Here is a 20723-nt window from a genome sequence, read left to right on the forward strand (position 1 = left end):
CAGCGTGTTTACAGCTTTGAAATGAGCTGAGAAGGAAAGCGTTTGTCTCTGTGATGTTTACTTCGCTCCTCGGCCCCCCGGTCGTATTTAATGCTGCAGAAACAAGAGGGCAGCCTTGAAAAGATGAACGTCTAGAGTCAAAGAAAGAGGCGGATGTTTGTTTAAAAGCTAATTCAGCTGAAAGCAAACAAGGTCAGTGTCTGAGAAAAATACTTGGTATATTGAAAACGTTTGATGATATTCACTAAAATAAAATATACCAGGCTTTGTCAGAGATAAAACGATAAACTCCTGGACTTATTGCCATCGTTGTTCCTGGTACCAGAACAATGTACAGTACCAAGAAAACCCAACAATATTCTCAGTTTATAGCAGTAAATGTTGGTACAAGAGCAAACAGATAACACAAGACAAACAACTGCTTGACATTCTTTGCGATTGACAAGCCAGCAAACACAAACCATAAAACCCATAACCAGTTTATAGATAACAGGCGGACAGAGCAAGAGTAAAGAACCAAAATCAAATTAATCCATCAGTGTTAACTCGAGTTAATGTTCATGTACGGGGTGTTCAGGAACAAATACCGTTTCGTCAATCAGCAGCAGACTTTTGATTGTCGATCAAACACTTAATGAAGCGAAAACACAATTTTTTCTCTGGTTCCAGCTTCTCCTATCTGAGAATTTGTCGCTTTTTCCTGTCTTATATCACAGTAAACTGAATATCTTTGAGTGTTGGACTGTTGGTCAGACAAATAAGATGTTTAAAGACTGAATTGGTGGATTAATTGAAAATACTAGTTAGTTGCAACTTTTTTTTCACCAAATGTATTATGTGACAATAACAATAATTATCGCGATATAATTTTTATCAATAACAATATAACAGATGTTCAGTGAATATTCAGTATTCATCAATCATTCACTAATTAAGACTTACCTTATTTTATCAAAATGTTTATATTGTTGAAGAAAAAGGACGGAAAAAAGATTTTTTGCCATATTTGCAAACTTTACCGCAAAATCTGGGTTACTTCATGAAAACGGGGAAATTCTTCTCCTTTGAGCACTTTGTAAAACTTTCGTGGAGCCCCATGAAAACTCACGTGAATATAAACATTTTCTGTAATTGTGGTCATTTTTTAAAAAGAAAGTCTTCCTATGAAAAGCATCCTTGGACACCCCTCCTCCCTGTAGCCGGGCAGATCCGCTCATCTGCGTCCAGCTAATCTAGTAGGAAATGTCAGTGGCTTTCTCGGCCACGAGGCCGGAGCTGTCGGGGTCGGCCGATCAGTGACAGGACGACCATAAAGACTCTTGCTAGTTCATTCGCCGGCTAGCTGCGTCTGTTATTCTCCCACGCTGTAGTCTTTTGTGGTCTGATTTTAAAGAGGCTGGATTGTATTTTTTTATTTCCACTTTAGGAGTTTTAACAAAAAGCTTTGAAGAACTTTACCTTCGTTTTAAGCAGAGAAACCGGGGCTGGATTTAGTATCTGTTCCCGGGGAGTAGGACTTTCTCGTGGGTCAGTGCTGAACGTCACACTGCAATTTGTGTACAGGTTCATTTTTAAATGTCAAGGACATATAAATCAATATTAAGACTATTTCCTGTCATGTTAATCGACGTAAAGAAACCTATGTTGGCGGCCTCCTGAGAAGTTTAAGAGTACGAGACGATGGAGAGTGAACAAGAGAAACTTTTTATGCAACGCACGAACATCAAACATGTCCGTCACCGTGTCATCCAGCGGTTTTACACAGAGGAAGTTTTTGTAAATTCGTTATCAGACTAATTTGCCTCATTTTCATGGTTCCTGGGATGTGATGGAGAACAGAAAGCTCAACATGTGTGATTATTTGAAGAACAGAGAGCTGGAACAGGAAGGGAGGAAGGATAAAACGAAGATCCCTCGACTGACATCGAAGTGGGGAGGTTTCAGTCGCAGTATGTGGAACAAGATAAAGCTGTGACTTTACAAGAGTTGGTTCTTCTTCTTCTTCTGTTCTGTGTTGGAGATCGAGTCCAGGTTTGGTCTCTTTCCACGGCGGAGAGACCGTTGTTTGGTTCTCAAAGAGCACCAGTGTATTTCCTTCTGATCCCACCTGAGTCTGGTTCTGAGTCTAAATGCAGAGCTTCAGACGGCCCGGGTCGTCTCTCTGGTGTCTGATTTTCTGATCTCGCCTTTGATTTTAGTGGTTTTCTCGTCCCGTCCTCATCATGACAACGTAATGTGAAATCACTCTTGTCCTGGGGGACTGTGGCAGGACCCTCGGGGATCCTCCGATCCGACATGTAGACAGTTAATTATCAGTTCAATTATCTGAATGTGACCTCAGATCTCTGGCTCCCTAATTGATCATAAAGTTGCTTTTTAAAGATTTTAGATCAGCGAGGACGATGTTTTCTACATTCCTCTCTCTTTTACCCTTTTATTTTCTTTGTACGTAGGTTTCCTCTCCTCCTCCACCTCTCCTTCTGAAACCTCCCCCTTCTCTCTCCTCTTTTTGTGTCTGTATGGCATCGCTGGAGCATTGCGTTTCAGTCCAGAGATCAGCTTCCCATCGGTTTGGCCCATTTCTCCTCCACCTCCATCTTTCCCCACTGTTTCTCCCAGTCTTTCTCTCCTCATTTGCATCCCCTCTCTCTCTCCCTTTCTTTTAATCTCTGTCCGATTTAACCCCTCCATCTCCGTCTAGTCGAGTCTCATGGCTGATTTCAGTCCAACTCAGACCTTTCTCACCCCGCCACCCTCCCTTTAATTATCTGTGCCTATCCAAGGGCAGCTAACGACCCGCTAGGAAAGGCTAATTGATTTCAGCCTCTTCTCCTCATCTTTCCTTTTGTCTTTTCTTTCCTGCTCTAAGATTGAATAAAAATAAAGGCACGCCGGTTTTCTGGATGAATTTTAAAACAGAATTAGCTACATTTTGCTCGTCACCTTGTTAGAAGACCCCTCCACGTGACCGTGAGACGGTGATTCATCTTAAATGCACATTAGCTCGGGCAGTTAGCTGATGCTCTTATCCACGCTCTATCTATCTATCTATTAATCTATTAATTAGAGGGCTAATTAGGCCAGAAGAGAAGCCACTGACACCATGTCACTCTTAACCCCTCTTCCTACCGCTCATTACCTCAGACACACACACACACACACACACACACACACACACACACACACACACACACACCATCCTCCAGACTGTAATTAATGACGGGCTTTAACAGCGGCGTGTTGGCTCGTACATCTCAGCTCGCCGCTGTAGGCTGAACTGAACCGGAGAATCCTCTCTTTGTCTGTTTTAAACTTCTTTATTTTTACACCACATGTAAACATAACGCCTCCGAGCTGTACATGATTTTACTTAAAGAGATTTTTACAGTATCATCTGTCATAAATGGACAACACACACGGGACCTGGAGATGCAAAGACAAAAAAAAAAAATAATTATAAATACCCTAGAAGAAAAGGATGTGATTTTTCTCCAAATCTTAATTTTTAACAACTCTTTAAATCTAATATTCAGCTTTCAGGACTTGTTTGTCCTCGGAGCAAAGAAAATATCTTGAAAATTTTAATACCAGGAAAATTCAGGTTTTATTGAAAAATAAAAAAAGAGGAAACCATCTCACCATTACTAAACAAAATGACATGTTAACATTGAGAGTGTTTTTTCTGAACACCTAACACAGAAGATAAAAGATTACCATGAGAGATAACGGTAATACATTAATTTAAGGTGCTTTTAATTTAAGAACATAGTGTGGACAAAGCCAAACCCTTGATAGATAACTCTAATTACTGTGTTTTCAGGTTGGAAGTCGAGGTCAGAGAGGCACCTGGCATGTCGGCAGTAATCTAGATTTTGGGGACAATAATAAAGGAGTACAGTCCCGTAACTTCTCCAACAAACATCTGGTGAATCATTAAATTTAAAAGTGTTAAACACCTTTCATTCCCTTCATGTGGGCCTCTTTGTCCGATGTTCTAACGTCCATTTGTAGTCGTCGAAATAGTTTTAAAGAGGCAGTTTGGATTCAAGCTGCGCAAAGACTTTTAAATTTCATTAGAATTTCACCTGTAAAGACCAAAACTGCTCCGGTCTTGTTTGGTGATAATTAGACTGGTGTGATTATCGGGGTGTGCGTGCCGGCTTGCAGCTGTCTGTCCACGCTCTGTTTTGGGGTCGTGGACAGATGACCCCCGTAAACACACACAGGGAGGAGGGGGAGCAGCTGGTGGGACGCCCTGCGGTGGTCAAACACCCTCTGGCTTTGGCCCAACAGGAAACTGAGTGTGTATGTAAACACACCCGGACAAAGCAGCCGCTCAGGGGGAACGTCCACACACACATAATGTGCGGGGGTCTCCTGAGCTCAAACAACAGGCAGGAAACCAGAGACGCGCAGTGGGCCCAGTGTGGCTCCCAGAGCGACCCCCAAACAAAATCACATCCCGCCCCGTCGTTTCCAGCGGCGACCACAACACAGCGGCTGATGAAGCTGTCAATCAACAGGTCCACTCGTCACGCGCTGATGGTTCGGAGGTAGAAAGATGATCAGACTCAATTGTTTCAGATAGTAATAATTATTAGTATTATTCTTCTGATTGTCAACGTGTGCAGATCCAAACCAACATGTCTGCTCCAGCTCTCAGTATGTTCTGACTTCCTGTCTGTGTCTCCAAGCACAAAAAGACATCACGCATAAACTGTATGCTTCATTTTTATTGCCTAAACAGCAGCTCACTGTAGTTTTCAACAAACAAACAGGAGGAAGTAGAACATTTATACTGTGAGAAATATAGAGTATCACTTTGAGACATTAAAGTGTCTTAAAGTATATAAAGCAGGCGTCCTCCTAAACTTTCTTTATGGGAGGTCAGAGGTCCGATGCCTTTAACGTAACACGACAAAACGACGCCCATCACAAGAAAATACATCTCTACATATCGGTCATATTGCTCTTTCTGTCTCCATTTTTCTGCTCTGCATTCATATCACAGTTATCTAAAGAAGCAAAATGCAAAAGTTTTGGTGATTTGACACAAACATTTTACTGTGTTTCTATAATATTAGTATCTTTAGCCACTTTGAGTTGAAAACTGGATCAGGAACGTCATCAGGAACAGCGAAAACAAAATAAAATGAAGGTCTGAGTCATGTTTCTACTAATCGACTTACATCCGACGTTACAGGAGGAGGGTGTGTGTGTGTGCGTGTGCATGTGTGTGTGTGTGTGTGCATGTGCGTGTGCGTGTGTGTGTGTTAGAGGCAGCAGTAGAAACAGTCGATGTATGAAAGTGAAGTGTGTTCGTTTCCTCTGGCTGGTGTAATTTTATCATTTAATTTAACTGACTGACACACACACACATCCTAACCCCTCTGGGCTCCTGTTGACATATTTGTGTGTGTGTGTGTGTGTGTGTGGGTGTGGGTGGGTGTGTATTTCCCTGTCACAAACCATCTCATGTTTAATTATCTACCCAGCATGCCTTGGTGCTGGAGCTCAGCACTTTGTCTAATGGGATGTGAAAAGGGACACACACACACAGATTAACACACCGAGTATATATGTGTGTGTGCGTTCGGTGGACACATGTTAACACATACTGTCACACACACACACACATATATACTCTCTGTGTGGTTAATTAGTGCAATTAGCCTCTCCACTGTCCGGAGATGAGTGTTTTCAGGACTCGTTAGCTCGTGATGATGTTTACCGCAACACACAACTAAGGAAGTGAGGAGCCGACACCAAGATATGAAAACCAGAGCAAAGCACAGGCGTGTCCGCAGACTTTTGGCCGCATGATGTGTGGTGTATATGTTCAGATATCCACCTGTCCAACCTGAGACACCGACATTAAGCCAACCCTACAAACATACTTTAAATGTTGTAAAATAAGCTACAGACCAGGGACGGCACAAGAACAGATACTTCGGTACCATGTTGACACCAAATTTCCGAAAACATGTCTGTACTTTTGCTCGGTACTGAAGATCCAACACGTGGAAGTTAGCGACAAATGCAGCGACAGCTCCGCCTCCACTCTTCGAATAGAAGAGAGTTTGGAAAGCAGGTGAAGTTAGTTTCAGTAGCCTCGATTTCTCCCAGTTGGAGAGCTAATGTAGGCGGACGTTTACAGTTTTGATCACCTGAAAATCACCAAAGATGACGCTGCAGTTTGCAGCTCTAAGAACTGAGTTCAGGGCCGTCTGAGAAAAGTGCAACGCGATCCATTTCAATCATCAAGTTTTGTTTTTCAATATAAAAATCTGAGACAACTGCCAATATAGATAGAGACCACTCTTAAACAAGAAAAGATAAGAAAGTTAATTCATTTAATTATTAATTGGGCTTGCTCATTTATAAATATATTGACATCAATCTGTCCTCTCACAGCTGTTCGTTGTCCAAATGTTTTTATTAAAGGAGTGAATGTTGGAAGTACATGATGGGATTAATTGTTTTGTATTTTACAATGGCATCGGATTGGTATTCAGAATCGTGGAATTTTCCTGGTATCTGTGTCGACCACTAAATTTCTGGTATCCCTACTGCAGACCGTGTGCAGAGGTGTGTTTTAAAGTAGATAAACAGGCCGCAGCTGCGTAATTTAATCAAAGCTTGTAGCACTAAATGTGCGTTGAAGAATATTTCCCTGTTTCTACTGCAGGAACGTAAAGAAACGTAACGTGTATCCACCGTCTCTGGTTCTGCTTTTGTTTCCACTGTTGACGAGTTCCTGGAACTAAATTCTTAATCTAACTCAAAAAGCGGTGCAGGTACTAAAGACAAGGTTCTTCAAAGTTCAGGTGATGGGAACAACCTGATTGTCAGTTTAGTCGTTTCCGTGCCGCCCCCTGACCTTCTCACACACACTCAGATCCGGGCCCTTAGCAACTCCAGCGGCAGGGGAAGGCATGCGTTTCCTGGGTCCAGTAACCTCACATTTCCTCTCCGTCCTCTGGAGGACAGAAGGCCAGAGCCCCGCTGAGCACACACACACAGAGACACACACTCGGCGACACCTCCAGGTTTTTGTCCGGGGGCTGTCGGCCGTAGTCTCGTGCCCAGCCCCCCTACTCTGTCTCTGGGCCGGGGCAGGAAGGAAAAGCCCCGGGACATTCCGTGATGCTAGCTGCCGCCGCCGCCGCCCCGCCCACCACACCCCAGACACACACACACACACACACACACACACACACACACACTGGTCTCCAGGAAGAGAGTTAATGAGATTCTGCCAGGTTCCCACACCGACCAAAACTTAAATTTTCTGTCTCATCCTGTCTTTTCCCACACTTGTATCTCCCATCATGCACCTCAGCAACCCAACTGGCCTCCAAATACTTAAACGTTCTGGTCCATAACCCCACAGGACGAGGAGGTCCTGATGTCAGCCATCATTCTGAGAAGTTTTACTTTTAGTAGACCTGTCTTTTGTTTGTTTCTTGTCTTTCGTCTGTCTGGTTTCCACTTTTTCAAATTCATAAAAAAAATGGAAAAACAAAACTACAGCATAAATTCAGCTGGCATGTCAAGACAAATAATGTGTTTCCAAATCTACAAAAGGTGCAATGAGACGTTATCGTTTCTGTTTTTCAATTAAAAGACTAAATGCCAGTCAAATCAAAACCGAAAGCGATCAGATGGATCAGGAGAAAGTTTAGAACTAGTGCCAATACAATGACTTTAAAACAAGACGTACAATATGAAATATATGATCAAAGAATAACTGACACTCGGCTCCACACATCAGAGGAAGATTCATCTCACAATAACTGCAGTATCACCCCAACATTCACTCGTTCTACTTCCTTTTGTACTCACTAGTGCCACCTTTTATTTATCCTGATTTTATCATCATTTTGCTATTTTATATTGTCGTCTGTCCTGCTGCGACACACACATCCTTGTGTTACTATCTTTGTCAGGACCGAGCCCCTTACTATAACCATAACCTAATTAAAGCACCAACACAGTCTCAAACAGCCCTGCTGGAGCTGAAGCTGTCGGACCCCTCGAGTAAAGCGGGCTTCCTGTTTGTGGAAACACACACTGGAGTCATTTCACGGTGGAGGCATCAACCTGTGAGGAGCCACTGTTGTCTCCTTCTCCATTTCCTGCGACCTCACCCCCTGGAGGAGGTGTTGTTATTTTGTTAAGGGGGGGGGTACAGCTCAATATCTGTGTCCCCCTGGGCCATCCTCCCCCATCGCCCCCGTCCCTCTCCTGAGCCCGGACTAATCCCAGCAGGCTGAATGAGCTGCTGTTTACACGGAGGGATTTGTGCAGAGATTAGAGCGATCAGAGCTGTGGATTAGACAGATCAGCAGTTAATGACACTCGATTGGTGAACAATGTGTCCACTGCCCCCTCGCCTTTCACCCTGTCCGTCCCTCCGTCTCTCACTGTGTCTTATTTTACATTCGCAGTGCGGTTTGGGAAGCTGCAGAGAGTCTTCTTCTAGCCACAGTTGTTCATCAAACGTCAAACTTTTCATTTAAATCAACATCTGAGACACACATATGAGTGCTCTCTGAATACGAGAGCTGACCTTAGTTAAAAAATTATAAAATACGACAAAAGAAAAGCAGCAAGTCCTCACATTTACAGTTTATGCTTGAAAATGTTAATCAACTTATCATTTCAGCTCTACATTCCAAGAAAAACCAAACGTTGCAACATTTCTGTGGGTCAGGAAGTTTTATTTTGTAGGAACGTCAGCTTCCTGTCAGTCAGACTGAGCCTTAACGTTACTGTGTCCCTGTGTTTTGTCTGTCAGGGAGGAGAGGGAGCGCTGGATCCGGGCGAAATACGAGCAGCGTCTGTTCCTGGCGTCGCTGCCCGGCACCGACCTGTCTCTGGGACAGCAGCTGCTGAGGGCGACGGCCGAGGAGGACCTTCGCTCCGTCGTCCTGCTGCTCGCCCACGGGTCACGACAGCAGGTCAACGAGACCTGCGGAGAAGGAGACGGACGCAACTCGCTGCACCTGGCCAGCCGCAAGGGCAACGTGGTCATCACGCAGCTCCTCATCTGGGTAAGACCGACATACATACAGGCGTTTACATGCAGGTTAATCAGGTGAGGAGGGTTGGATCTGGAGTTTCACACAAATTATACCCTGAATCTTTTATAAAAGCATCACTTAAAGCCCCACGTGATGTTATAAAGGTTTCCAAACTACATTCAGGTAATAGTGTGTTGTATTCAATACGTCAGACTCGTGACCTAGGTTTTTCTTAAATCCTTTAATAGTTTAAAAATTTTATTTCTTCTTAAAACTCCATTATTATGTTATATATTTATATTAATATTCAGTATTTTGTGGATGTTTCAGGGCTGTTGTCAAGATTTTTACAAATACTGAGATCTGTATCCCCTGTCATTTTAAAGAGCCGCGAAAAGGCTTTTAATGTGAAACATCAGTGCAGGATCAGTGCAGGAAGTGTTGAGTTCTTAACGCCGGCCACTGCTCCATTATAACTTATGATTTATAGTAACGTCCAGATAAATTTTTTAGATTAGATTATTGATCACAAAACTCTAAAACACAGTTACTGAACGCAGTAACGCTTCGTTATGCTGTGAGTCAGACGGCGGGAAAAAACCTGAATGGTTTGAACGCGTGTTAAATAGAAACGATGTGACGTTTGGGAGATTTGGAGTAATTCTTTAAAACTTTAAGATGTTGAGTTTAACAGTGGAACAGCAGGAAATCCTCACATTAGATGAGCTGCAGCCAGCCAGAAAACGTTTCACCCTTTGCTAAATGACATTAAAAATGTATTAATTATTCTCTCTCTTCTTCTCTTTCTCTGTCAGTACGGCGTGGATCTGATGGCGAGGGACACCCACGGCAACAGTGCGATGGCATACGCTCGGCAGGCCAACAGTCAGGAGTGTGTGGACACGCTGACTCAGTACGGCTGCCCCGACGAGCGCTTCCCGCTCATGGCCACGCCCAACCTGTCGCGCCGCAACATCAACCGCAACAACAGCTGCAGCAGCGCCGGGAGCGCCGCGCTCATATGACGAGGGCATGTCACCGTCTGACTCTTTATGACAAACAAACAAACAAACGCCGATTTGGGAGAATCCTGACCGTTTATTTTGGGAACCACTACCTGTTGCGACTCTAAGCCCCGCCCACCTCACCTGAGAGCCACCACTGCCGCTGTCGGCTCGTTAAGACTGATTAGAGCTTATCACGGGTCAGTGGTGGCGCTGTTTGTTTGGGAGAACCCTCAACGGGTGGGGAAACCCCAAAGCACGGTGGGAAATGTGGTCCACAGTCGCCGATGGCTCATCAGAGCTCTTTGGGAAATAATCACGTGACTTATGACAGCCAATGACGGCCAGTCTGAAAGCTCTAGGGAAATCATACCTCATCACACAGCTATACTTTAACGCTACGCGACCAGCTCCCGCGCAACCTCGCCACGCATCATCCGGCCAATCAAAATCTGTCTCGCCAAAACATATCGTCACAACATAAGGAAGCAAACTGTGAGACAAAAATATCAGGAGGGGGGGGGGGCGGTCTTCATAGCATGCTCACACACAGGAAGCCATCTGAACTGCACATCATCTTCATCATCTTCACCAGTCGAGGACTCCTCTCTGTTGGATCCCTGCAGCTTTTCTCCTCCTCCCACCTGTACTTTTTATTATTTTATGAATTATGTGAACCCTCCTGCCTTTACACCTTCTTCTTTTTTAAATGTGAACAATATCTTGATGTAAAACTTTAAGAGGAAAAAAAAAGATATCAGATCTTAGAGGTGAAAAAGAAGTGTGGTAGATCGCATGTCCTAGACACTTTTTGCTATTTTAATTTAAGGATTTTTTTTTTTCCTTCTCCTGGATTGTGTATATTGTATCTCGATGTGCATTGCTGGACCAATCGTTTAATAATGTCAACACGGTAAGGGGATTTATTTAGTTTGTTTCCGGGTGTATAAAGTCGTTAAGTGTACAGAAGCTCTTGCCAGGCTCAGGGACCGGAGACTGTCGATCATGAACGCCCCATTGTCTTTTCCCAGAGTCCTTAACCCAGCGTTCAGAGCGTTTCATTTGTTTTCACTTCACTCAGCTCAGAATCTAACAAAATTTATACTAACGTTATAAGGGAATAATACTTTCTAGATCGTTCCTCAGCTATTCTTGAGCTGGACGATATGATTTAAGATCCATGTCATGATGTATTGTCACATTTCTTCCTTGAACAATAATAAATATAACGATTTGTATGTTTTGGGGTTACAAATAATAATGTTTTTCAGTCATCAAACAATCTGCTGATTATTTTCTTTAGTTTTCCCCATAAAATGTCGGAAGATCTTCTAGTTCCTCTTTTTGTTAGACCGCCAGCCCAAAACCCAAGACCCCAGAAACTAAATATGTACTAAACTGTTCTTGTTCTTCTTCACATGTTGGATTTTTAAAACTTTTCTGAACTGAGTGAACTGTGAGCATCTTAAACCCGAGCCTGATTTTACATCCTGGTCAAATAACATTTCATTTAAAGTGTCCCTGAAGTGAATTTAATTGTTTTAACTTGTAAAAAAGAAAAAATGGAATAGACAAGGAAGCAGCTAAGAAACTAATGGAGCGAAAAGGGAATTGATCTGCTTCTCCTTGTTCAGGTGTTTTTGTTAAATCTGTGAGTTCAGTTCACAGAATCTGCTGTCAGCTCAGACACATCACGGTGATGATGATGAAACGGAGGAGGGAGGAAACTTTTTTCTTTGTTTCCTTTCAGCTGGTAGAAAATTTTTCCTTTTAACAGGCGTAAACGCTCAGTAGAATGAAAAGAGTCAGTGAACGTAACACAAGTTCAAAGTTTCATGGCCACAAAATAGTGTTTCTGTGTATAAAAATCCGTCTGTAATGCTAGAGCGCCAACGCCCTCCAGTCCTGTCCCGTCCAATCAAACAATCTCCCCGATCTGCTCAGCGAATCACTAAGAAGGGCTTCTTCTTCTCTGGTCTTGTTGTAAATAAACTTCTCTTTCTCTGTCACTCTCTCTCTTTTAACGGTGACGCCATGTAAATTAGAGAGCACAGGAAGTACTTACTGGATGTCGGGTTGCAGAGTGGAAGTGAAATATTAGAATGTGTGTTTGTTTAGGGGGAAAAAACGATATCAGCATGGACTGAATGTTGCGTGTTTTGGCTCAGTGTAGCGCTGATCCATCCAAGGCAGGAAGTTAAACTTTTGCGGGTCACTAGGCGTCTGAACCAGTGGTTCCCAACCTGGAAATGTTTGCAGAGCTACAATTCCAGTCCGAAGGGTCGCAAGAAGGTTTACAGGATGAGAAATAAAAATATTTGAACATTTACACGGTACAAAGAGGGCTAGAGTCAAGGCGACTAAAGGCCAGTCCAAGACTATTCCAAGTCTGTGCAGTTTTCAGAACGAATCAAGACCGTGTCCAAATGCAAAAAGTGTTCTGTTGAGACAAAGTCCCAGTGTGGTCAAGGTTGAGTCCAGATGGCTAAAATGTGGTCAAGACAAAGAATAAATGGACTTCAGTCCAAATGCGGTCTATTGTTCTGTCGAGACCAAGTCCCAATGTGGTCACGGTTGGGTCCAGACGGCCGACATGTGGTCAAGAATGAGTCGACCCAACACCAAATTAATCAAGTTTGGGTCAATACCATGAGGCCTAAGAAAGCAAACTATTGAAACCAAAACAGTGCCAACTGGGTATTCGCCATACTGTTGTCTCACTTACAGTACAGTCATTTGGAAAATAAGCTTTACCTGGACTTTATTGGCCGAAGCTGGTGGCTGTGCCTGAGACAGAAGTCCAAGATGAAACTGGACTCTAGTAAAGTCCACAAACATTCCTACAATCTTTGCTTGCTTAATTGATATAAACACTGGCGGGGATGAAGTCAGTGGCGTGGACTGCTGATGCAAACACGTTTCTGTTTACATCGGGTGTTGGCGTACGTAGATGTGAGAACTCGCGTAGTCGGTGGATACAGTCCACATGGTCATAGCTTTTGGACTAAACCTACCCTTGGAATTTAAGTCGTTGGACATTCAAAGCTACTTAAATGCATAAAGGATGGTAAGGTTGGGATCCACTGGTCTAAAGATGCACTGGTAATTTTAAGCCGTCACACAAGATTGTAAAGAAACACACCTTTCTCACCCTGATGACGACGACGTAGATTTGACTGAGCGTTGATTTCTTTCGTCGACTGAACGCTAATCGATCGTCGGGATAACCTGCTTAACCTCGACATTTGTGTGTGATGATTTTCACCTTCAACACTATGCTGAGCATCACCTGCTCGTCTCTTAGTCTTTGCTCTCTCTGCTGTTTTCGTGCTCAAATTGTAACGTAAAGGTTGAGAAGCAGCTCTCAAACCGACTGTGTATCCAAGCAATATTCATAAACTCATCAGTCACCGTCACATGGTGACTTCACACGCTGACGTTGCTGCAATATTCCCGTTAAACCACAAACACACTCATGTTTGTAGACTTGATAGAAACAGTCAAAAGATGAAGTCATCATGAACTGAAAATATTTTCTCCTTCTGCCTTTTTGTTTTAAACGTCTGCCTTTACGTTCCTAATTTCGTCCGACCTTGTAATTGTACGTGCCCTCCCAGTCATCTCAAAGATGGCATTTTATCTTGCATAAATACTAAACCAAGGGGTTTGACCGCAACTTGTGTTTTCAAACTGTTTATTTTATGTTTATATCCGACTCTGTCCTAACTCTACCCATGACAGCAGGACAGGGCAAAGACGTCCTTTTATTTATGACAGAAATGCACTAAATCTGATTCAGTCTGTCCTTAAGCTCAACACTTGCCACTACAGCTTTCTTTTATTCTCATATTGGCACTAACTGACGTTTGCTTATTTCTCTAAGCGGTGGCGGCTTCTGGCGGTGTCCTCTGACCTGATTGGTGCTCTCATTTTAACGGCATCTAAATTCTGAGCAACTTGGGAATCCAGAATCCATTTATTTAAGTTCACATGAGGGGAGAAAGCTCAGTAAAATCTGCTTTTAAATGACTATAGGCACCAAAATAATCCGTTGCAGGGTCAATGATAGCGCTGACCGCTAGCGGTGAACAAGCTAGCAACAAGTGTTTTCATTCTAAGGCTAAACCAAGCATGAAAAGTTGGGAAATGTCTAGAGGATAGAAACATTGTGTTGGACAAGTCCGCAAAGTCAGTTTATTTAAGTTGTATGGCGCAGGAGAAGTTCTGTAAGGGTCTAACGTTAACCCTTGCTGCAGCTAGTGGTGAGCACTTTAGCATGGCAGCATTGTTTCAGCTTGCAAGCAGTTTCTACTACTACCAGTAAAAATCAAAATCAAGCTGCAGTTATCTAAACACGGCTAATGGAGAGAAGCAGGGCTGTGTACGGCCCAAGTCTGTTCATTTAATCTCAGAATAAACTCTGTAATGGCTGCTTTTAACTGTTTGAATCATCTATCGCTGAAGCTAACTGTAGTTAGCGGTAAACAAACCAGCATGGGCAGCATTGTTTCGGCTTGCAAGCAAACTATAAATGACTTAAAATTGGAAAATGTTTAGAGAATGGAAATGTCTTGTGAATCTCCAGCCCCAGCTAATGATCAGTTAGCTAAACCCAGCTAATGAAAACTGCTTGACACCGACTCTTTTCAGAACAGTTTTGTTTGTTTGTTAATGCATTAGCTGACACTTGAATCCAAAATCTGATGATTTAATCCCATTGCAGCAAAGAAAGCTCAGTAATATCTGTTTGTAGTCACAGAAACTGCTGAGTCTGATCTGAAGCTAATTGCCGCTAGCGCTGAATACGTTAGCATGGTTATTTTCAACTTTATCTAAGCGAACTTTACTACCCGTCTTTCTTATTCTTAAAACTAAACATGAACAGTTGGAACATGTTTAGAGACTAGAAACATCCTGTGAATCTCCAGTTGCAGCTAGCAATCAGCTAGTTAATCTCCGCTAACGGACAATAGCGAGGCGCAATATATTCTCTAGTGGCGTTAGCACAGATATAACAAGATTCACGCTGCAAACAAGTGAAGCTGCCTGCTTGTAAATGAATCACGTCTGCTTTGAAAGATCCGGAGAACGAAGAAACGGCGCTAATATTGCAGCTCTGCGCCACCTCACCTGTACATAGACTTCAAACTAAAAAACGACTCAGTATGATCAACGTTTGGTTTGTCTGGTTGTGTTATCTCTTGTAGCCTTTACCCCTAAGCTCCACCTACCAGGGCTGTCCTCCACATTATTTATAAACGAACCCTGTGAGGAAGACTCCGCCCCCTCAAACCTACGTTTTTGTATATTTTTCTCCGACCTCTCCACTTTTATTATAATTGTTATAATTTCATCCAGATGCATTATTGTTCTTATTGTCATTGTTATTCTAATTATTATTATTATTGTTATTGACTTTTTGTTGGCTGTACAGTACCGTTGTTGAAAAATTTTACTTAATACAGAGTCTTCTACTGTAATGTGTCTCTTTTCAATAAAGACAAGAATAATGCTTCTTAATATAACCTCTGATGTTATTGTATTTTTTTTGAATCAGGAAACGTTATGTGATGTCAACAGATTCAGATTTATCTGTCCCGCCGGGATATTGGGAAGTCGTGATCGTAACTTTTGACATAATAAATGACATAAAACCGCATTCAATTCAAGTCACTGCAACTTTTCTGAAAATTTTACCTATCATTGCCGTTTCCCACAAAATGTTGTGATACGTCAGCAAACTCACAGCTCCAGATCTTCTTTACCTAAGTGAGGGTAAACTTTTCTGCAGAACATGCAGTATTGTGGCTGGACATGAAAGGAAATTGTCTATTGAGAAACACTTTGCCACCGCAAAACATACGCGGACAGAATGGCGCCCATGGAGGACGTCAGAGGAGACAAATCAATGAGTAACAGGCGGCTGCATCCCAGTCAGCTGCAAGAAAGAATCAAGGTAAACTGGATATGCAGGGTTAAGCTTGATTTATACTCCTGCGTAGGGTCTACGGCGTAGCTACGCACGTAGCCAGGCATTTATACTTGTGTGTTGGTGTGTCCGTCAATCAGCAATTACACCACCAAACGCTAGTCGGCAGTAGTGCTACAGCGTCCACTGTGTGCAGGCTAACTTCTGATTTAGCGCTCCGCTAACGTGAATGGGAGTAAAATTGTAAACGTGCGTCTGGTGTAGCCTTTTCAAAATGTTACCGACCGAGTGGATCGCATTCTGATAATGAAAGTGTAGCTACATTTTTGAGAAGGTGCACGTCAGGCTACGCCGTAGGTGACGGCGTAGGGTAGGGGGCTACGCAGAGGCTACGCCGTCGATTTGACGCAGAAGTATAAATTGCACTTTAGGGTTAAGCCCCCAACATACTAACAATGCGTAGGCGTAGACAGGCGTAAGTGACGCAAACGGCATTGTTCATAAACTTGCCTGCGTACTTTGCCTGTACCTGGAGGATAAAACTCGAATCACTAGGGGGCAGATCAGGGCCGGATCATCCCTCGCTGACACCGGATTATCTTCCTTGACAACCTCCAAATTTGGACATCTCAAACAAACCAAACATAGAGATTTTAATGAGACGTCATAACAATCTTGATAATTGCGGACTAGCTCCGATAGCGGACTAGATGTTTATTATAAACATCCCGCCATAAATCTCCCTTTTTAAAAGTCTGCTACTGACCTTCTTTTGCGTTCAATGGCTGTTGGCGAACCAACTGCTTTCCGCCACCACCTTGGCTGCTGTGTGGAACAGGAGATTGCTGCTGACCTCAATATTATGTAGCTGCAGTACCAGAGGCTGCAGTTTCGGGACCCCAGCAATCCTGGGACTGCAGTTCTAGGGCCGTCGTTCTTTTGTGACAGCAGCCATCTGGTGGACTGGTGGTGGTAATGCACAGCAACACAAAGGAGGTTAACCCTGTCTGCTAGCACGTCGGCCGTGAGGCTAATGTGCGCAGCTGTAGGGTTAGCCGGTCGATAACTTAAGTTTAGGCACACACTCTGTGTTGGTTGTGTTGAGGGCAATTGGCTTCGGGGGGCTGTCAAGAGGGTTAGGGTTAGCAAATTAGCTAGCCAGCCAGCTAGCTTGCAGTATCAAAGTAAACAAGGGTCCTAGAAATGCAGTTCCGGTCCTAGGATTGCGGTACTGCAGCTACATACTACTCGCTGACCTGCCGGGCAGATCGACAAACTGCGCCCACGTTCATGTGCTGAAGTGCATCTCTCGCGTAGCGCTAATTTCTGGAGACGTGCACAACCTGCGTTCCTAAGCGCTGGATATGTGTGGCAGCCATCTTGCATGGGCGAACGCGTAGTTAAAAGCAAATATATCCGGGGTTTTAGGCCCATGAAGTCCTGGAGGGACTGTTTAATGATTCAACTATAATTCTAAAGATAAAAAAAATAAATCACATCTACCTTTGCAGTTTTCATTTATTTACACAATAACATTGCAACTTTCACCACAAATTGTTTGGCCTGCGAAGTTCTGAACGGGCTGCTCATCACAGCCAGAGTCAGTTTTTATCTCTTTTGATTTGTTCTCCAACATAATCAGATCAAAGTCTGAGGCCTGCCCAAAAGGGACACAACTTTAGAAAGTTAATTTAGTTTATTTAGTTGAATCAGCTCAATTATTATCATTTTTATCATCTTCCAAAAGATGCTACGTTTAGAAGAAGCGAAATTATTTTTAGAATATTGGGTTTAATATCTATGGAAGCATCTCATGTTGTATTTGAGATAATACTGTTTTTGGATGAAGCAATCAAAGTGAAATTAATAGTTAATAGCTCACATTTTGGTTGCACCTTTTTCCTCTGAGATAAGTGTGACTCTGCGTCCAAACTTAACCAAATTATGTCTAATTTTTGATGGTTTTTACAGTGAAAGTGGTCTCATGGAGTCACTGACTGTGTGTGTGTATGGGTTGTGTTTATTGTTGTCTTGTAATTAGATAATACCCTGCTAATCCCTCCTCAGCCCTGTATTTAACAGGAAGCCTCTGTGTGTGTGTGTTAACAATAAAGAGTCCAGAGGCAGCAGATGGAGCTGCTTCAGTCAACACAGGAAGTTCCTACAGAACTGGAGAACAGAAACCTGCTGTTAAAGCTTAACTGCAAAACAAAACATGAGCTAAACCTTCAGCAAAAGAAAGATGTAGCAGCATCTTCCTTCTTGTCATAAAAACAGAAACATGTAGTTTGTTAAACATCCAGTTTTCCAGAGCTTTCGACCATTTTCACACGTGTTTTCTCTGTTATTTAGACGTATCTGTTGACCTGCCAGCTCTGTAGCTGTTAGGATTTCTTCTCTGTGTTGACTTAAACATCACACATCGTATCATTTTTTGATCTTGGAAACTGACAAAAAAAATCCCAACTCAAGGTCCACTGACTGACTTTTTCTGTCACTTTAAAAAGTGCATTTTCTCTTTTTGTGGGATGGAAATCAAGTATTTGTGATTTTTGGAGTGAGAGACTTTTCTGGTGCCCCTGACTCCTTCTGGCTTCACTTTTGGAGGCTTTTTTTTCTTGACAGTAGGGGTCGAGAGGTGACAGGAAATCGGGGTGAAACAAAGGTTCCCACTTAGACTCAAACTGGTGCCGTTTAACACGGTCAGCGATTTTAACTCTACGTGTCACCAGGACGCCTCATGATTAGGCCTATAAATGTGAATGCACAGTCTCCTTTCTCACATTTTGTCCCCCAGCAGAGGAAACCACCACCAGAGAAGAAGAAGGCGACACACACTTTGCTGCAGCAGCTCCGTCAGGATTAATCAGCAGGAGTTCATCTGAAGCCCGAGCAGGTTGCTGTTAATTTAGGGAAGAGCCAAGGCCGTTCCCCCCGGGTCTCATTTATCAGCCAACCACGACGGCCCGGGTTGATTACAATTTGCCAAAAAAATTCATTAGAGTCTCGCGTAGCCCGCCTGTCTGTGTTCACTCTGCAGGTGTAAGTCCACAAATCTTTGTCCTTTCATGTGAGACTCATTCTGAAAAAAAATCACATTAAATCTGAAAACTGACTCATGTCTGATTCAATACTAATGTGAGGTGTTAACTGAACAGTGGTGTCAAATATTTAGACGTCATGATTCAGCACTGGAGATCTTAGTGTTTCTGCAGTTGCTCAGTAAAGATGGAGAACAGCAGTGACAGCGAACTTTCCTAGTGCTCATTCTCAATTTCTACAAATTCCCAGCCAGCGTCCACATAAAAATCGCAGTGTTTAAACAGGAACATTAAGTTGGAAGAAAATAAGCAATTTAGTATCACACTATAATTTTTAAATGGGCATAATCAAAGCAGCAGAGGTCAAAATATCCTGATTTTTAGCTTTTAATATGGGTCAAACTCCAAAAACGCTGGATCCTACATTTCCCATAATGCAACTGGAAAGTGTCTTACATTATAATCTGCCTGTTTAGTCTGTCAGAGATGTATTTTAAATGCCACGCCTCAAATTTTGTAATGCAGACTTGCTTTTTTTGTTGTCGCCAGGCCCAAGCCGCCATAACCCGATGACATCACTATGACATCATCGGGGTTATTTCCTCCTCCAGAACCACAGAAGACGTTTTTTTTAATAACTATGACATGTAAACTGATTTTAATGTGTAAAATTGGAGGAATCCCCTTTAATTTCGTGTCACATCTCCACTTTAAAAATGGTCCAAGTGGCCTTAAAAAAAATTTTGGATTTTGGATTTTCTTTAAAAAAACATTTTCTCTATTTCTCCTATATGTTAGATGATTATTTTCATTTTCCTTTTTTCTTCTGATAAATTAATTTAATGTTTAGTCCAAAAAAAAAAGTCAGAAGGAGGGAAAATATTCCCAAAACTAGTTCTGAGAGTCCAAGGTGACGTGATATTTAGTTTAAAATAATATAAAACAAAGAAAAGCAGCAAAAAGCTTCAATTATAAAAATAGTTGCTCATTTATTTTCTGCCAGTTAAATAATCCATTTAAATGTTCTGCTTTTTAAATGTTTTATTTCAGCCTGATGTCTGTGGTTAAACTATCTGCTTGTGTAAATGCGTCATCACGCACATCAGCGTCAAATTAAGCCTTCACCTGACGTACCAAACAAACGGACTAGCTTAAATGTCTTTTTTATGTTTCGTGGCTACTGAAGAGAAATCATCGACTCTAAACCTTAATAACAGCTGAAATGTCTCATTTTGAAGCGAACCGTGCGTCGTTTACGTAACTTTAGTGAGTGAACCGGCTGATTTCAGTCTGTGACGTTAGAAAATCTGTCTCAGGTGGAGATGAGGAACCCTGAGTTTGATGCTTCAGGTAAGTTTTACAGTTTATTAAAAGGGTGTTTGTGGATTATTGATCAGAAGATGAAACGGTTTAGTTTCCCTCTGTGTTTGTCTTTCTGTGGCTTCATCTGGAGTTTGATGACCGCAGGTGTTGCTGATTGGCTGACGTCACGACCACCGGAGTCCAGGTAGATTTCTGCTTCTGTACTTTATTGCTAATAATTAACACAGCTGTTATAGAATTAAATCAGCTGCCATAAATATGTAGCCTATATGTCTTACTTTCAATTAATGGTGTTTAAGGATATTTTGTGGATCAGCAGAGCCTCAATTTAGTTAATTATTTCTCCAAACTAAGTAAAACAGTCGGTTTATTGGTGTTCAGTTTACTTCTTTGAAGCAGG

General features: G+C 42.5%; 3 protein-coding genes across 3 annotated transcripts in view; 2 read left to right on the forward strand and 1 right to left on the reverse strand.

The window, feature by feature from the left end:
* Positions 1 to 14939, forward strand: part of agap1 (ArfGAP with GTPase domain, ankyrin repeat and PH domain 1) — a gene marked incomplete in the record, with an annotated part of 112501 nt that extends 97562 nt beyond the window's left edge. The window contains 2 exon segments of the mRNA XM_038710403.1: positions 8801 to 9056; positions 9842 to 14939. Of these exon segments, the coding sequence (XP_038566331.1) occupies positions 8801 to 9056; positions 9842 to 10051 (466 nt within the window).
* The window catches only part of LOC119910112 (nucleotide-binding oligomerization domain-containing protein 1-like), a 1078472-nt gene that overhangs the window by 954714 nt on the left and 103035 nt on the right, over positions 1 to 20723 (reverse strand). The window lies entirely within an intron of this gene.
* Positions 1 to 20723, forward strand: part of LOC119881802 — a 727332-nt gene that overhangs the window by 673326 nt on the left and 33283 nt on the right. The window lies entirely within an intron of this gene.

The sequence above is a fragment of the Micropterus salmoides genome, unplaced genomic scaffold (genome assembly GCF_014851395.1).
Source record: "Micropterus salmoides isolate LMB-PRFRI ecotype aquatic unplaced genomic scaffold, ASM1485139v1 Ms_hic_scaffold_1, whole genome shotgun sequence".
NCBI classification, from domain to species: Eukaryota; Metazoa; Chordata; class Actinopteri; order Centrarchiformes; family Centrarchidae; genus Micropterus; species Micropterus salmoides.